General features: G+C 37.2%; 1 protein-coding gene across 2 annotated transcripts in view; it reads left to right on the top strand.

Moving 5' to 3' along the window:
* HLTF (helicase like transcription factor) overlaps positions 1 to 16,086 on the top strand; it is a 30,454-nt gene that overhangs the window by 2,590 nt on the left and 11,778 nt on the right. The window contains exons 1-18 of one of the 2 annotated variants that reach the window (XM_051782222.1): positions 92 to 218; positions 1,324 to 1,534; positions 2,136 to 2,302; positions 2,747 to 2,880; positions 3,864 to 3,961; positions 4,673 to 4,747; positions 4,954 to 5,145; positions 5,264 to 5,359; positions 6,336 to 6,384; positions 8,084 to 8,171; positions 8,861 to 8,940; positions 9,861 to 9,944; positions 10,131 to 10,228; positions 11,558 to 11,701; positions 12,487 to 12,625; positions 14,399 to 14,534; positions 14,844 to 15,023; positions 15,487 to 15,608. In XM_051782222.1, the coding sequence (XP_051638182.1) occupies positions 199 to 218; positions 1,324 to 1,534; positions 2,136 to 2,302; positions 2,747 to 2,880; positions 3,864 to 3,961; positions 4,673 to 4,747; positions 4,954 to 5,145; positions 5,264 to 5,359; positions 6,336 to 6,384; positions 8,084 to 8,171; positions 8,861 to 8,940; positions 9,861 to 9,944; positions 10,131 to 10,228; positions 11,558 to 11,701; positions 12,487 to 12,625; positions 14,399 to 14,534; positions 14,844 to 15,023; positions 15,487 to 15,608 (2,113 nt within the window). In that variant the 5' untranslated portion in view covers positions 92 to 198. Of the gene's footprint in view, positions 1 to 91; positions 219 to 1,323; positions 1,535 to 2,135; positions 2,303 to 2,746; positions 2,881 to 3,863; positions 3,962 to 4,672; positions 4,748 to 4,953; positions 5,146 to 5,263; positions 5,360 to 6,335; positions 6,385 to 8,083; positions 8,172 to 8,860; positions 8,941 to 9,860; positions 9,945 to 10,130; positions 10,229 to 11,557; positions 11,702 to 12,486; positions 12,626 to 14,398; positions 14,535 to 14,843; positions 15,024 to 15,486; positions 15,609 to 16,086 lie in introns of those variants that run through there. The other variant, XM_051782223.1, reaches the window with a different exon arrangement.

Here is a 16,086-nt window from a genome sequence, read left to right as displayed (position 1 = left end):
GGGGCGCGCTGGCAGTACCGGGGCCCCGCAGAGGGGGCGCTCCCTGCCGGCACAGCCCCGGCCGGCGGGCTGGGAGGGCGGGAAGGCGCCGCCTCTTCCCGCCCGCGGTGTCTCCATTGGGCAGCGCCGTAGGCCCCGCTCGGCCATTGGCGGCCGCCGGGCGGGTCTGGGCCGCGCTCCCGGAGAGCCGGGGCGGCCATGGCGGGGAGGGGGCCCGGGTGAGCTGGGCAGGCGGCGGCGAGGCCCGGCCGGGGCGGGGGGCTGTGCAGGCGGGCGCAGGAACGCGGAGCCCCCGAGGCCGTGCGCGGGGCCGCTGCGCTGTGGCTCCCGGAGGGGGTTTCCGCAGGGCAGTGGCATAAATGGCTCCTGGTTAGCCCCTCACGGGCTCAACTGCAATGAGCTGAGAGCAAAGCCTCTTAAACTGTTGCTTCTTTTCTGCCAGAGAAAATGGAATGCCGATAGTACAGTAATTAGATATAATTCGTAGAAAAATCCCAAAGTTTGCTAGGCAAGGCTCTGAATAGTATATGGAAGCATTTTAATTGATTTTACTCTTAAATTAATCCAGCAGCACAGTAGGATAGTTTTGGAATCTACCAAAAGATATTGTTATTCCATATTGAGATTTTACTGTTATGTATTACTCGATTGAAGCAATTGTTAGTGTCACCCAGTAATGTGAGTTTCCAGGTGGATCCCTTCAACAAGAGGGGACCCGCCCTGACAGAAGTTTGTATTAGAGATACATAGTGTAATTATCCGGGTTGGGTTGGAGTAACTGATTAGCTCTGAAGTTTATAATGAATTAGCAGTAGATGTCAAGGTGTGCAGGTGTAAACTAAATAAATACGTAGGGAACAGTTGTTTTAACATTGTTCGACATTTGTGGATACAGATGTAAAGTTATACAGAGTTAATCAGTTACAAACAGGTCATTTTAGCCTTTTTCTTAGATGAGAAAAAGTCATGTTAAGCAAATACAAGAGAATTTTGCTGTGCCAGGTATAATTAGAGATATAACTTAATGTGGAGAAATCTTAACATTGACAAAGATAATCCTGTGAGGAAAAATAGGAATACACAAATACTGCAGTTTGATCAGTTGTCAGCTCTTTATTGTAATTGGCTTACATTAATGTGTTTGAGATTAAAAGTGGCAGACAGTTTTTTCCTAGTAAAAAACTTTTTTGAATGTTTCCAGGTAAATGTTATCTGAGTAAAGTGATAAAATGAGTTTATAGATAGCCTTACATAAAGGGATAAAAGATTACAAGGAAACAACAATAATAATTACCGTCCAGTATGTCACATTTGTCTTTGCAGAGACTGTGCAAGAGGATGCTCTCAAGATAACACCTGCAGAGGAGAGAGAAACTACTCCTGCTCTTCCTCTTCTGACTTTTACTCCAGTCTTGGATTGAAAGACTTTGACTTTCTAGGTGACACTTCTGTAGCAGAGGAGGATACGGACTCAGCTATCTTATATGGAACTTTGCGAGGAAGCATTGTTGGATTACGATACTACACAGGGATTGTAAGTGCCTGATAAATCACAAAGCAGAAGATAAAGTTTTTAGCTTCAGAAAATAAGATTTAAATAAATTTCAAAAATTCATAGAACTGCTGACCAGGTATAATTCTAATAGTTGGTGCTTTTTTTGTGTTTTTTTCCCTTACTTGCGGTATTCAGCATTCTTAATGGGAAGTTCTTAATCTAAAACTTTAATTCAAAATTTAATTAAGATAGCAAGCTTTCAATTCTAGTTTAGTTGTTTGGTAGCTCTGCTCATCCACATAAGGCAAATGAAAGTGACTGAATACAAGAAATTAGATAGATTTTTAAACTGTTTACACAAGCAAAAAAAGGATGTTTATTACCTTACAAAACATGTTAGCAATTGAAGATAGTTCTTGCTCTCAGGAATACTTTTGAAATCACTGACATCTATCAGGGAACTCTTCTGTAATGTGTTTGGTATTTTGAGGAAGTAGTAGATTATTGGACTGACTGAACAGAGCGCTATGCCAAATTAATCTTTAAGCTTCATGATGTTTAAGTTCATGATGTTATGTTTCTTTAAATAATTTGCAACTAAATGAATGCATTTTGGTGTTTGTCTGTTTTGCTTTGTTAGGTTAATAACAATGAAATGGTTGCACTTCAGAGGGAGCCCAATAATCCTTATGATAAAAATGCAGTGAAAGTAAATAATGTGAATGGAGACCAGGTAGGCCATATCAAAAAAGAACTTGCGGCAGCATTGGCAGGGATTATGGACAACAAACTAGCAGTGGTTGAAGGGTAAGTGTGAATATGATGCTTTTGATTCCACGAATATATGGAATAATTTTTTTTGTTGCTACACTAGCAAATTCTGAAAACTATTTGTAAGTATTCTCTTTTGACAGAAATTACGGCTCTTGGTAATGTGCTTAAAGCTTCATATTTTCAGATTCTTTATTCTGTTGAACTATTTGCATACAGTTTGTTCTTTCCCTTATATAATAAAATGTAGAAACAGTATTGTGAGCAAATTCCTTAAAGATTGCTGTGGAACACTTAATGGCATGTTGTAGTTTGTATAAAAGGTTTACGCAGTGTGATTACTATCACCTATCTGGAACATTCTGTGTTTTGATGAAAATAAGCACTTTGAAGGACCTCTTGGTCAAGAAAGGTTTATTATTAAAAAAATTAAACAATTAAAAGATTACTGCTGTGGGGTTTTTTCCTGGTCTTTATCAGGATTGTCCCTTACGGAGCAAAAAATTCCTTCACCATGCCTGTGGAATTGAGCTTTTGGGGAAGAGAAGAAAACAAGGAAGCAGTGCTAGATCAGCTAAAAAGGCATGGATTTAAATTGGCTCCTCCTCTGAAAGGTAAACGTTGAAATTTTGGGCTTTTTCCTTTTAAAAATGTTTTGATTGAACTTGACACTAGTTGGAAGAAATGCTTATAAGGGCTTAATCTTCATGTTAGTCTTGTCATTCACAGAATGATTTTTTAACTTAGTTGGGGAATAATGCAGAACTCGCAGCTATTAATTTTAAACTTCATAAGAAGTATACTTTTGTGTCCTGTCTTTTATGTTACCTGCCAGCAATTGGAGAGGCATTTGAGCATCCTCAGAAATATAGTAGATTATGTAAGTTCCTTAAAAATCCATAATGATCCCCTGCATCTTTCTAGACTTGAAAAAAATTTTTAAGAAACAGGTTAAGAAACACCCTTTCATGGTGAAGGTTTCAGGGAAAGTGCTGCTTTTTAGCAGAGTGCTAGGATGTGTATCCTACTAGTGAGAAATGAGCAAGCGGATGAGATGTCTCTGAACAAATAAGTTTAGCAAACCTGATGCTTTTCAGAGTGAGCCTGACACAAAAAACCACCTGTGGCTCCTGGACCTAGACTCTGTTCAAGCAGTGGTAGTCAGGAGTAAGGATGCTGCAGAAAGAAACATTTAGTGAGGGATAGATGTGTTTTACATATAGCAAGATTTCGATTTTTGTATTGTAGGTTCTATTATGCATAGGTAACAAAAAAAGAGTTTGGAGCAAAAAGGTATTTTGTGTTATCATTATCATACTATCACCAAGTCAAATTTCACGTAATGCAACAATTTTTAAGAAACATGGTTGCCATCTTGAAGGATCCCAGTCCATAGCTGTGGGTCTTAAGCTTTGTGGAAAACCTTTGCAGTCACTGAAAGTCAAGGATAAATTGAGGCTAAAAGACTAATGGTGAAAGATACTGTTTGATAGCCCACAGTCTGACCGGCATTGTTGCTCATGAGCCAGAGAATGTGGAGATTGGGAAGTCATGGTATCACTGAATTTCAAAGTATTATCTTTTTAATGGCAAGTAGGTTCAGAATATGATTTTGGATCAAAGTGGATTTCTGGGAGAGCTGGTCCAAGCTACAGCGCTCCGGTTCATGCTGCTGTGCCGTTGACAACTGAACAGGTTTGCATTTCACACTTAAACAGCTGGGAGCTGCAATTTTAACAGTGGGAACCCTTAACTTTTTCATTAATAAAAGAGTGCTTCTGAAGTGGAAGTCTGTTGCTTTTTTTATTTCTTTTCTGACCACAGATGTCTTTTGAAGTCATCTTGAACTTTTGAATTTTTTTCATTTTTTGTACTGTAGGCAGACATTTTAGCTATGACAGCCTTGAGTGCTGTGTGATTTTGGGAGGTTTTGGTTGTTCAATAGTTTTTTTACATTGTTGTGGCATGTTTTATTTTCTCTGACCTAATGCTTTACCAGATAACAGGTATGTTAAGTTCTCAAAATAAAATGAGACTTCCGGATTTTGTCTTCAGGTTTGGTCTAGGTTGATAGGTGAAGGGTTGGGTGGTGCTTTGGTTTTGCTCTTTGTTTGCTCTTTCAAACTAGAGCGAAATAGTTACTTTAGTGAGTATTGGACAAGGATGTGAATATATTTAACCATTCCTTCCAAAGCTCTTGCTCATATTGGCTTGCATTTTTCTTGGTAAAACTGAACTTATTTTTTATTTGGCTGTAGTATAGCAAATCAGGTCTAAAATGGTAGACCTATATTTACTGATTACTGTATGTCAAGTAATTGTAAATTAATAAAGTAATTGTTTATTTAGTGAGGTTATTTTTAATTGCAATACTTTTAATTGCAATTTTTGTGTTCATTTATTCAGCTTAAAGGTGAATTTGACAAATTGTTTGAGGACCTAAAGGAAGACGATAAAACTTGTGAAATGGAAGCAGCAGAGGTATTTTTTAAGCTAGAAACTGTTCTTTTAAAAATACAATTACTTAAGCATCTAGATGTATATTTACTTTTGTCTGGATACAGAAGATACTTGAATCAGAAAAAAATCAAGTAGATACAGAGGACTTTATAAAAAAATTTTCTTCCAAAAATGGAGTGTCATATTTAATATGGGAATAATGCATCATGTATATCTTTGACTTGCAGGCTATTGGTACACTTTTACTTCCCCATCAGAAGCAGGCTTTAGGTTGGATGGTTTCACGTGAAAACACTAATGATTTGCCACCATTTTGGGAAGAGAGAAGTAACTTCTATTACAATACACTGACAAATTATGCAGAAAAGAAACGACCTAAAAATGTTCTTGGAGGAATACTGGCTGATGATATGGGACTGGTAATACTTGCCAAGCTTGAATTCTTTTTAACAGAATGTGTGTGCATGCTTCTTGATTGGTTGATCATTTGGTTTGTTTTCGTCTGTGGAAAAGATGATGTTCTTTTCTATTATGCAGGGTAAAACACTTACTACTATTGCATTGATTCTCACAAATTTTCAAGATGGCAAGCCCCTTCCTGTTGAAAAGATCACAAGTGATAAGTTTTATGAGGTGAGATGAAAGAAAAAGATTGTTTTAATGGTTGATACAGCAGTTAAAAATACCTGTGCACAGTAAGTTTTTGTATGGTGAACTTTTTATACGTTTTGTAGAAAAAGTTATTCAAATATGCCAAACAAGAGGAGTTTGGGTAGATGAATTGAAGGTAGGTAGACTGTGTTATTTCAGAGTGTTTAATTGAGCTGTAGACTGTTACCTTAGGAGCGTATGCTTACATATAGTCTAGGGAAGAATTTAGGATGACATAAATGTCTTTGCTGTTTAGAGGTTTCTTACAGATTTCTCCTATAGGTAAGTTGTGGCTGCACAAATAGACGTGGTGTTTTTTCTGGGAATGGGCATGCATAATTCCTGTGTGGTTTGGAGGAAGTACCTGAAATGACCAAAGCGAGCAGAGGGTCTTGATGTAAAGTAAATAAATCAATCAATCTCAGTTTATATTTTTGCCCAGTATTTGAAATGAGGAGAGAAGGGGAAACTACAGTTGGTGAACTAACACCAGTGTACAAACTCTGCTTAGTTAGTGTACTTAAGTGCTTTTTGCTTTCATTATGACATGATTTTCAAGATGGTGAAATAAACTAAATGCTAGAATTAGTTGATGTTTTATGCAATATTCCCTGACAGTGTTAAGGCTAGGGGTTTGTTTTACCATACTCATCTAACTTTAACAAAATAATGCTTTGTGTTTGACCTCAGAATGTTAAACTGGGAAATGTTATTAGTGTGTTCTGGGACAGCTGTGTAGACTGAGATTCTCTCCTCTGCTTCTGTACAGTTGCATTTAAACTCTGTATGTGGCTGCTGAAAAAAACAAGTTTATCAGTACCTTTGAGTGACTGACTTGCCACTGAGCAAGTCTTTCATGTTTCAGAGAAGTAATTAATCGATAGTCATTTTAGTGTAATAACATTGGCATTTTTTCCAGTTGCTACACTAAAGAATAAAAGTTTCCATTCCTCAATAGGAATCTGCTGCTAACAGCATGAACAGCGTTGGACACGGACTTTGTAAAGGTGACAGCAAACTAATCTACTAGTCTAGTAATGTTTGCATGATAATTAATGTTATTACCTGGGGCACTCTTTGTCTGTGGTCAGTGCTAGTCTTCACAAACCCTTGACAAACTATCTCGGAGAAGTAAATAAAACGTACCTTTAAAGTGTTTCAGTTGACACATGAGAAGATTAAGTGCCTTGTGATAAAATTGCACCCTGCTAGGAAAGTTACCACGTTCAGGAAATGGATTCTGAGATCTTTTTGCTTTCCTTTCTCCTTCCTTGTAAGTAAAACAGGAGCACTTATGCATCTGTTAAAATCTTGTTTATTTAAACAGTAAATATCAGTAGTTAAATTGTAATTAGGTTCGGTATTAAGTCACTTTTTTTGGAGGTATTTTAAGGTAATGAGGAAATTGCAAGTATTTAGAAAGATTTTATCACACCTCTAGTTTTCAGGTTGTATTAGGAGAATTTATAGATGTATATAAAAATTATACATGCTTGTTAGTATGTTTTATAACTCATCATGCTCTTGAAAATGACTGAAGAAATGTATGGGGCTTGAAGTTTTCTGGCAGTAACTTTTGCTCGCTGTCCTCCCGTGGAAGGAATTTTAATATAGATGGTAGCACATGAGAAATAAAAGGGACCAATAAGGAGAGAACACATTAGTATGAACTGCTTCTGGTGAAAGTTATTTTTGTCAATTCTCTGGAAGGGAGAAAATGCATACTTTAATGGGAGTCATATGAGTGTCACCAGAAAATCATAACCTTTACCAAAGCTGACATGGCTAGCAGCATGCAAGATTTTTTTTTTTCTAGAGCATCGAGCATTTTAATGAAATACTGTTTACAGCAGTGAGAGAAGAGCCTGTTTCTACTATTATTTAATCTGAAAAAGTGATGATAATGTCTTTCAAAGCCTTACACTCTCCCGCTCCCATTTCTGATTCTGTTGTACATTAAATTGATACCTATTTCTTGAATCTTTGAAAATTTTGCCCTCTTCAGGATTGTATTAAACTTTCTTTTAATTCTACAAATATATTTATACGTATATTTACTGAAGTTTAAATCTGGAATTCGAGAACGAATTTACTTACCTGAGTTATAGCAAAACTATTTCTGCAAGCAATGTTGCTTTCAGTTTTGATATCAACTCTGTTCTAATGTCTTTTTTTTGTATGTTTGCTTCTGGTATGCTATTTTCATCAGGGTTGCAGAGGTGACTTTTTGTTCACTTCGTAATAGAAGACCTTAAAAAACACCCAGCAAAACAAAATAACATCTCCTCTGCAGTCTGTAATGTTGTCAGGTTTTAGGCAATGTAGATATCATTATTAGTATTTAGAGGTGTGATCTGTAAAAAACCTTTACAATTTAGTGTTATTTAAAACTTTACCCTTACTGTTAAATGTACAATGCTTTCATTTGCTTTTTCCTATTTCTTGACAGTTCGGTTTTGACTACCTGCAAACCCAGTACACATTTTATGACTTTTTAAATATTTAAGACTGTTTATTTTTTCCTTTGTGATCATAATATCAGTAAGTAACACTTGTCCCATGCAGTAGTAAGTGTTGTTAAACAGCTAAAGGTTGTTTTATTTGAAGTTTGTACTTGTTCTTGATCAAGTTATGCTAAAGTTGGTTTGATAACCAAGCTAAAGGCTCTGTGTATTTTTCATAAATACCCATTTTTTCTTTGTGAAGACTCTAGCAATGTGATGAAGCCTGGTGTTTCTAATGTAAAAAAGTTCGGAACTACTCCATTGAAATACCCAAGTTGTCTTCCTAAAAGGTATATAGCTGGAATAGTCTTGTTGTTCGTTTGCTACATAGGTTTTGAGTAAAATTAAAGTGGTACTTGATTATAATTAATTTTAGTCTAAAATACGTACTTGTTCTCTTCCTCACCTTTCAATATTCTATGCTTCTGCTTACATTTATCCTAACTGTTCTGTATTTGAGTTGCACTTTGGAACATATTAAAAAAGCATTAACCCGTTCTGTGTGGCTTGTCACTGCATGCTTGTATATCTCATTCAGAAGTAAAGGTGCCTAATAACATCTATGTAAGGCATCTAAAAAACTGGCTAAGAAATAATCTTCCTTTTAGTATCAGTTGGGTTTTTAAGTGGTTAAGAAATACTTTGCAGGCATGCTTATGACAGAGACAGCTTTGGTCTGATGTTGTGAAGCTTATTAATGGGTCTGAACCTTCCCACCACAATCTTATAATTGATGTGAACTTCAGTGATAATCTATAGCAAGTTTTATGAGTATCATTCACTCTGCAGCTGTTTCCTGTGCTTTCCCTTTTTCTAACTCTTCTGAAGAGAAAATTTTCAAATCACGGTATCTTGTTTGCAACATGAAATTAATTTGCCTTCTGCTCGTGAGATTTAATGTGTAAATTCAAGCAATAGTAGACTTGTGGGTTTGTTTTGTTCTGTTTTCATTTTTTCTTTCTTAATAATTATATCTTAGAGATAAAGCCAAGAAACCCAGACATTTGGGAAACAGTGACTTGGAAGAGTCTGAAGAATGGCTACTGCAACGAACAGAAAGTAAGTTGCAAGGATGTTTTTGTGGTTTTTTAATTGGTTACTGTGACACCTGGTGTCTTCCTTTCACAGCCAAACTGGAAAGGATTTCTGATTAACCAGAAAAGGAATTAGCTAAAATACTTGGGTTTTTTCTGTTGTTGTTTGGTTGGTAGGTTTAGGGGGTTTTTATTTGTTTGTTTTTTATTTAACCAGAACTTTAAGCATAAAATTTTAGAAATTGCTGAAAGGGAAAGCAGTATTTTAATCCTAAATATTTACTCCAGTTGTAGTTTGTATTCTTTGCTGAGTGACTGGTGGTGTAACAAGCTGTGAGCAGGGTCAAATGGATGATGAAAACCAGAATTGTTAAGATTTTTAGAATTTGACATATTGACAATTGATATTGTTGTGAGGGCAGTAGGGTTTGAAAAGCATCTGTTGTAGCAAATACCTGAAATGTGATCATGAAGAGGTAATAATATGTCATTTGTTGAACTAAGTGTCTTGCATGGAAAAAAAATATTAAGGTCTGCAGGTACTCTGGAGTAAGCAGTTAAGTTTAGATTTAAAGCACTTGAGGTGAAACCTGTGCTAAACTACATATTTTTAAATGATTGGGAAACTGTGTTCCTCTGAAGATTTGTAACTTAAAATTGATGTATAATATACCGTATTTTTGCACACATGCATGTCAGATGTCAAGGAATGTCTGGAGGCTGCTTTTAGCCATATGGTTTCGTTTAGGCAGTCCTGTGAGGAACAGGGAGTTGGACTTGATAATCTTTATGGATTCCTTCCAACACAAGAGACTCTATATTATTGTACTGGAGAGGCGAAGTACTTTGGCTAACAAATTTGACTTTTATGAAACGTGTCATAAAAATAAATTTAGGCACATGCTCTGCATGGTGTGAAAAATCTGTTTATCTGGCTTTTTACAGCAACTTCTTGTGTTAACCAAGAAGATCCAGTATCTGTTCTTCTACCTTCATCTGGTTGTTTAAAAAGACAAAGAAAGAGAAAAGGTAACGAAGGGCTGAATTGGTGATTTCTGTGGGTTTTTAAGCTTAAATATTACACAGTTAATAAATGAAGCATATGTCTTTTTAAATTGCTTTAATGCTCTTCAGGTGAAGAACTTCAGGGATCCGTAACTTCTCCTTTGCTTTAAAGTGAACTGTTTCACCACTAAATGGCTTCTGTTTTCTCAGGTACTGCTAGTGTTCATTCAGTTGAGAAGAAATATTCTGATGATGGCCCCAGAGCAACACTGATTGTGTGCCCGCTGTCTGTCCTAAGCAACTGGATTGTAGGTGCTAAGCCATTTTAATATGTAAATGTAATCTATATTGATTATGATGCTGTAGAAATAGTACTCCCTGTAGTCTCTCATGATAGTAAAAGGTCGTGGTTTTCCTTTTTTATGAAACAGCTTCTTTCACAAGGGAGATTGATTTGATAGAAATACAAAACTGGACTAGTATTGTAAGGAGAGTGCAGTTCCATCAGTAGTGAGCTCTCTTTCCATTCCCTGCTTTTGACTAGGCAGATTCACTTTGTCACTTCTGGAACTTGTGTGATTTACCTCTTTAAACAAGCTGCGGAAGGGGGAGGAAATGGGTCCTTTTTCTTACATGCTCAGAATGAAATGTTCTCGTACTTCATTGATAACGCGTGTGACAGTTGATTTACTAGAGGAGTTCAGTAATTTGGTGACTGATCAGTAACTGGTGCTGATCTGTGGGAGTAAATCTGCTATGGGGAAAAGGCTGAAGGACTGTTCTAACTCTGTCTCTGCATTAGTTAAATTTTTTGTTTTCATGACATTTTGAATACAAATATTAAGGAGATATCTTTAGCTTGCAAGTTGTATTCCATTTGGAAGATTTTACTGTCTGTGGTTAGAACATTAGTTTAATCTTTGTAGGTGAAACATGAAAATCATATAATTGAGAAACATCAGATAGTGTAAACAAAGTACTTTTTGTCAATTCAAGACAAATTAAGTATTTTAAAAGAAAACTTGAGTCTGGTGCTTCAGAAATAAAATTGTTGATTTTTATTGTCTGTCAAGATTACTGTATACTGAGTCTTTCACAGAACAAATATAGAGAATATAAACACTGGTTTTACAATTAATATTTGAATTTTTTTCTAACAGAACTTTTTTATGCTTAAAAAAAACTTAGCTGGTTAACCCAGTAATGAGAAGTAGGAAAAAACAAACAGTAAAAGAAGAAACAAAGAGATGTTTAAGGTAGAAAGTGAAAAAGAACATAAAAGCTCTTCCTTACAGTTTGTAAGGAACAGTGCATTTTGCAGTGCATATACCATCAGTTTGTAAACCAATACACTGTAAGAAGTAAACCTAGAGTTACCACAATGCGATACAATGTCTGTTACTAATGATTGAGGTGACTACTTCTGGTCCATCTTCACACCTGGGTGGAGAGTAAAAAGCAACCCAAATTCAAATTGCTTTTGTTGTATAAATGGATGTAGAGCTAGAGAAAGTGGGTTTTAGGTAAGGCAACTTACAAGAATAATATTACTAATAATAACTTACAAGAAGAATAATTCCAACAATCATTTAGTAACACAATACGTTTTTGATTACTTTTCACAACTTTTCTTTCAGGAGCAGTTTGAACAACATATCCACCGTGATTTTGATGTAAAGATTTATGTTTATTATGGTTCTGACCGTAGCAAAGACCCATCAGTTCTTTCAGAACAAGACATTGTATTGACAACATACAACATTTTAGCTACTGAGTATGGGGTAAGTAAATGAGAAGGTGTTTGAAGATTCCTTACTGTTAAGAACTCGTAGTGTTTGGGCTAATGATGGCAGTATATTCAAGTGCTATTCTGGTAGGCAGTCAAAAGATTATAGCTGTGGTTTTACTTTTACGTACTTTCTTATGTATTCACTGTGGTAACAGAGTTTTTTTTATTAACTGCTTCTCTACAGAAAATTATTTGATTGCAATTATGACAACTTAAGGAAAGGACTTTTTAAGGATAGAAAAGGGTGTCAAGTATGCAAATCTCCCCAGATGTTGGTGGCATGAAGCTCCCACTTCTGTTGTCCTATCAAATTTGAAGAATATGGAGCATATAAAAGTATAACTTCATAGTTCTTGTTGCACATGGGCTTCAACCAAGTAGCTCATTGCATGAGATGTATTTGTAAAGTCATGTTTTCATAGAAATGACAACCATTTTTAAAAGCTTGAAGATTACATCTTTAAATATGATATAAACTTCTAATTTGCTCTCTGATCCATTTTCCATATTGAAACGCTTCTTCTTTTCAGCATTAGCTTATTTTTACTGTAACTCAAGTATGAGGAGATCAGTAGCATTTTCCAGGAATCAATAAATCTAAAAGCAGGAAGGCCTTACTCTTAGTTTTGCCTTTCTGTGCAGATAAATAAACAAGATGCAGATAAATACTATCCATTTTTAACTGTGGGATTGTTGTATTAGTATCTTGCTTTATCCAAATTGAAAGAAAAGGTGTTTTAACTTGAATCAAAGATTAAAAAAAATGCTGTTTTTCAGATCAGAGGTGATAGCCCTTTGCACAAAGTCAAGTGGCTGAGAATTGTGTTGGATGAGGGGCACACTATACGAAACCCAAATGCTCAGCAAACTAAAGCTGCCTTAAATCTGGAGGGACATAGAAGATGGGTACTTACAGGTAAAATATTTGCCGCCAGAGGAAATGCAATGCAAACTACCGTAGTAGAGCACCATCTTGTGTTTCCCACATGGTGTTTCCATTTTGACTTTTTTGGAAATAGTTAATGTCTGCCTATCTCAGGTTCATTTGGAATGTTGTCTTTGAGCAGTGATTTAGTTGGGTCTTCATTCAGTGGTTTTTGATTTTGTTTGCTTGGTTGGTTTTTTTGTTTTGTTGTGGGGTTTTTGCTTGGTTTTGCATATTTGTTTGTTTGGGGGTTTTGTGGGGGTGGGCGTGTGTTTATTTTTTTGTTTATTCAGTTAAGGTGGATTGAGAACTGTCTGAACGGCAGATGCCAGGGAGTCGTAATAAGTGGCACAGGGTCTAGTTGGAGGCCTGTCACTAGTGTTGTCCCCCAGGGTTCAGTGCTGGGCCCAGTGTTGTTTAACTTGTTCATCGGTGACTCGGATAAAGAGGCAGATGCCTCCTCAGCAAGTTCGCTGATGACACAAAGCTGGAGAAGTGGCTGATTCCCAGGGCTGTGCAGCCCTTCAGAGAGAGACCTCGACAGGTTGGAGAGATGGGCAGGGAAGAACGCCCCAAATTCAACAAGGGCAAGTGCATGGTCCTACACCCGGGGAAGAATAACCTCATGCACCGGCACAAGCTGGGGGTGACTTGCTGGAGAGCAGCTCTGTGGAGAAGGACCTGGGAGTGCCGGTGGACAGCCAGCAGCTGTCCATGAGCAGCAGTGTATCCTGTGGTCCAAGAGGGCCAATGGGATCCTGGTTGCATTGGGAAAAGCATTGCCAGCAGGTCAGGGAAGTGATCCTGCCCCCTGCTCAGTGCTGGTGAGGCGCAGCTGGAGTGCTGTGTCCAGGTCTGGGCTCCTCCGGACAGGAAGGACATGAAGCTCCCTGAGTGGCTCCAGTGGAGGCTGTGGAAATGATGAAGGGATTGGAGCATCTCTCTGAGGAAAGGCTGATGCAACTGGAGCTGTTCAGCTTCAATAAGAGACACTGAGAGGTGACCTCATCCATGTCTGTCAGTGTCTGCAGGGAGGGGTCAGAGGGTGGACCAGACTCTGCTCAGGGGTGCCCAGCTATAGGACAAGAGAGAATGGTCATAAACTGATGCCCAGGAAGTTCCACCTGAACATAAGGAAGAACTTCTTTCCTGTGCAGTGACCGAGCACTGGAGATCACAAAGGGTGTGGAGTCTCTCTCATGGGATCTGTCTGGACACAATCCTATGCCATATGTGCTCTAGGTTAACTCTGCTTGAGCAGGAGGGTGGGACCAGATGACCTGCTGTGGTCCCTTCTAGCCTGACCCATTCAGTGATTACAGAGAAAATTCAAAATAACTTTTGATACACAAGTTTGGTGGCAGTACAAGTGAAAACAGACCTATTTATGAAGTTAACAAGTTACATTTGGTTAGAAGCTTACACTGATACATACTTATCCAAACCTCAGTAGCTTTATGAAATAATAAAAACTGCCACAGGTCATGCAAGCATATGACCCTTAAATGTAATTTAAAGATCATGACCACTGGTGGTGAAGCTGAAATGGAAAGATAACATCCAACATCCTGACACTGAGAGCTGCAGTTTGCTCACTCTTATGTATTTAAGTGTTTTGTAATATTTTACTTAAAAAAAAAATATTATACTTAATGACATGCCAACCTAGTTTTGAGATTAGGAGAAAGCACACAATTTGCACTTCGGTAAAAATTTGTGAGTTTTAGTTTCCTTGAGGTTTTACTGTCTTCTTTTTCTGTTTAGGCACTCCTATTCAGAATTCTGTAAAAGATTTGTGGTCTCTTATTTCCTTCTTAAAACTGAAACCTTTTACTGATCGAGAGTGGTGGCACAGAACAATTCAACGTCCAGTCACAATGGGAGCTCCAGGAGGACTTCGGTATGAAGTGTTCCCAAAGGGTTTGTGAATGAGTATAACTAGCAGTGCTTGGGCCACACAACAAATTCATGTTTCACATTTAAATTTGAAATGCATGTATCATCAGTTCTTATTTCATTTTTTTTAGTTCAAATTAGTAAATATCAAATAATTAAAATTGTTTATATTTCAGATTAATGAGTTATATTGTACTATGGGCTTGAAATTTGTACAAAACATGAATTTATGCAGTAAACTGAAGAAAAAAAACCCCAAAAACCCAAACCAACGCCAGTTGAGTAATATATTGTCTATATATGTATATTTTAGGCGTTTACAGTCTCTGATTAGGAGTATTACCCTTAGAAGATCTAAAACAAGTCAAGTTAAAGGAACACCCATTTTGCACTTACCAGAACGTAAAGTACTTATTCAGTATGTTACGCTTACAGAGGAGGAGAGACAAATCTACCAGTCTGTGAAGAATGAGGGCAAAGCTACTATTAGCAGGTACGTCAGAGGTTTTCTTTATCCTGAAGATCGAAATTTAATACCACAAATTTATATTTCAGAAGTTTTGATTATGTTAGCTGTAGTAGCCAAGTGTGTCAGTTTGTATGTTGTAGGCTAATAATTGCAAATTATCTTCACATCTGTTCAGTTCTGAAGAGTGAAGCAGAGAGTGTTACAGAACTATATATTAGAAGTTCTGTCTTGTGAGAACTGGGAGGAGATACCAGATATGTAAAGAACGGCCTTAAAGCTTTTGTCACCATGTGTTAACGTTTCTCCTAGTAGAACATACTACGGGTAGCATTTTGTACCTTAAGAAGAGCATTTGAGAAAAGGTAGTCAGACCAGAAAGTGAACAATCAAATCAGAACATCATTGTAACAGCTAAACTCTTATCATGTAATGTCATCTGTTTTTTCAGGCTGTAGTATTTCACACTAACCATAAAATTCTTACTCAGACTTTTCAGCGAAGGGAATGTACTAGCTCATTATGCTGACGTCCTTGGTGTTCTGCTCAGATTAAGACAGATTTGTTGTCATCCTCATCTTTGTATAAATACCTCTGCTAGTTTTTCAAATGGTGAGTGAATACTTTTTGGTTCCTGTGGTTTTTAAGAACAAGAACTGGCACTTTGTATTCAAGAACAGAAATATATTTGTGTTTTCCAAGCTCTCTAGCTTCAGCCATCCTCTTTTCAGCATGGATTATTGAACTTTCAGCTTCCTTCAGTTACTTTATTTTTTTGTACCATAATAGGTTTGAATATGTTTCAGGAGGGGATACTCGAGCACATTCTAACATATGAATGAAGTAATGAAGTATGAGTAGTTATGAAGGCCAGAAGCAAGAGTTAATAAGCTTTGACAGCCCATACAGAAATGACCAAAGAGGACCTCTGCAGAACCAAATGCAGAAGGCTCGTTAAAAAGCAGCATATCTGTTGTTGTAATAATTTACAGAAGTGCTTTTATAGCAGATTTTTTTCCTTTGCCTCAGGAGAGAAGATGTAGAGGAGATTTGGGGAATGGCTTGTAAATTGATAGCTGTGTCAGCAGAA

This window comes from Manacus candei, unplaced genomic scaffold (assembly GCF_025592945.1).
Source record: "Manacus candei isolate 608988 ecotype Guabito, Panama unplaced genomic scaffold, ASM2559294v1 h1tg000015l, whole genome shotgun sequence".
NCBI classification, from domain to species: domain Eukaryota; kingdom Metazoa; phylum Chordata; class Aves; order Passeriformes; family Pipridae; genus Manacus; species Manacus candei.
The sequence above is the reverse complement of the archived record's forward strand: the minus strand, read 5'-3'. Positions and strand labels throughout refer to the sequence as shown.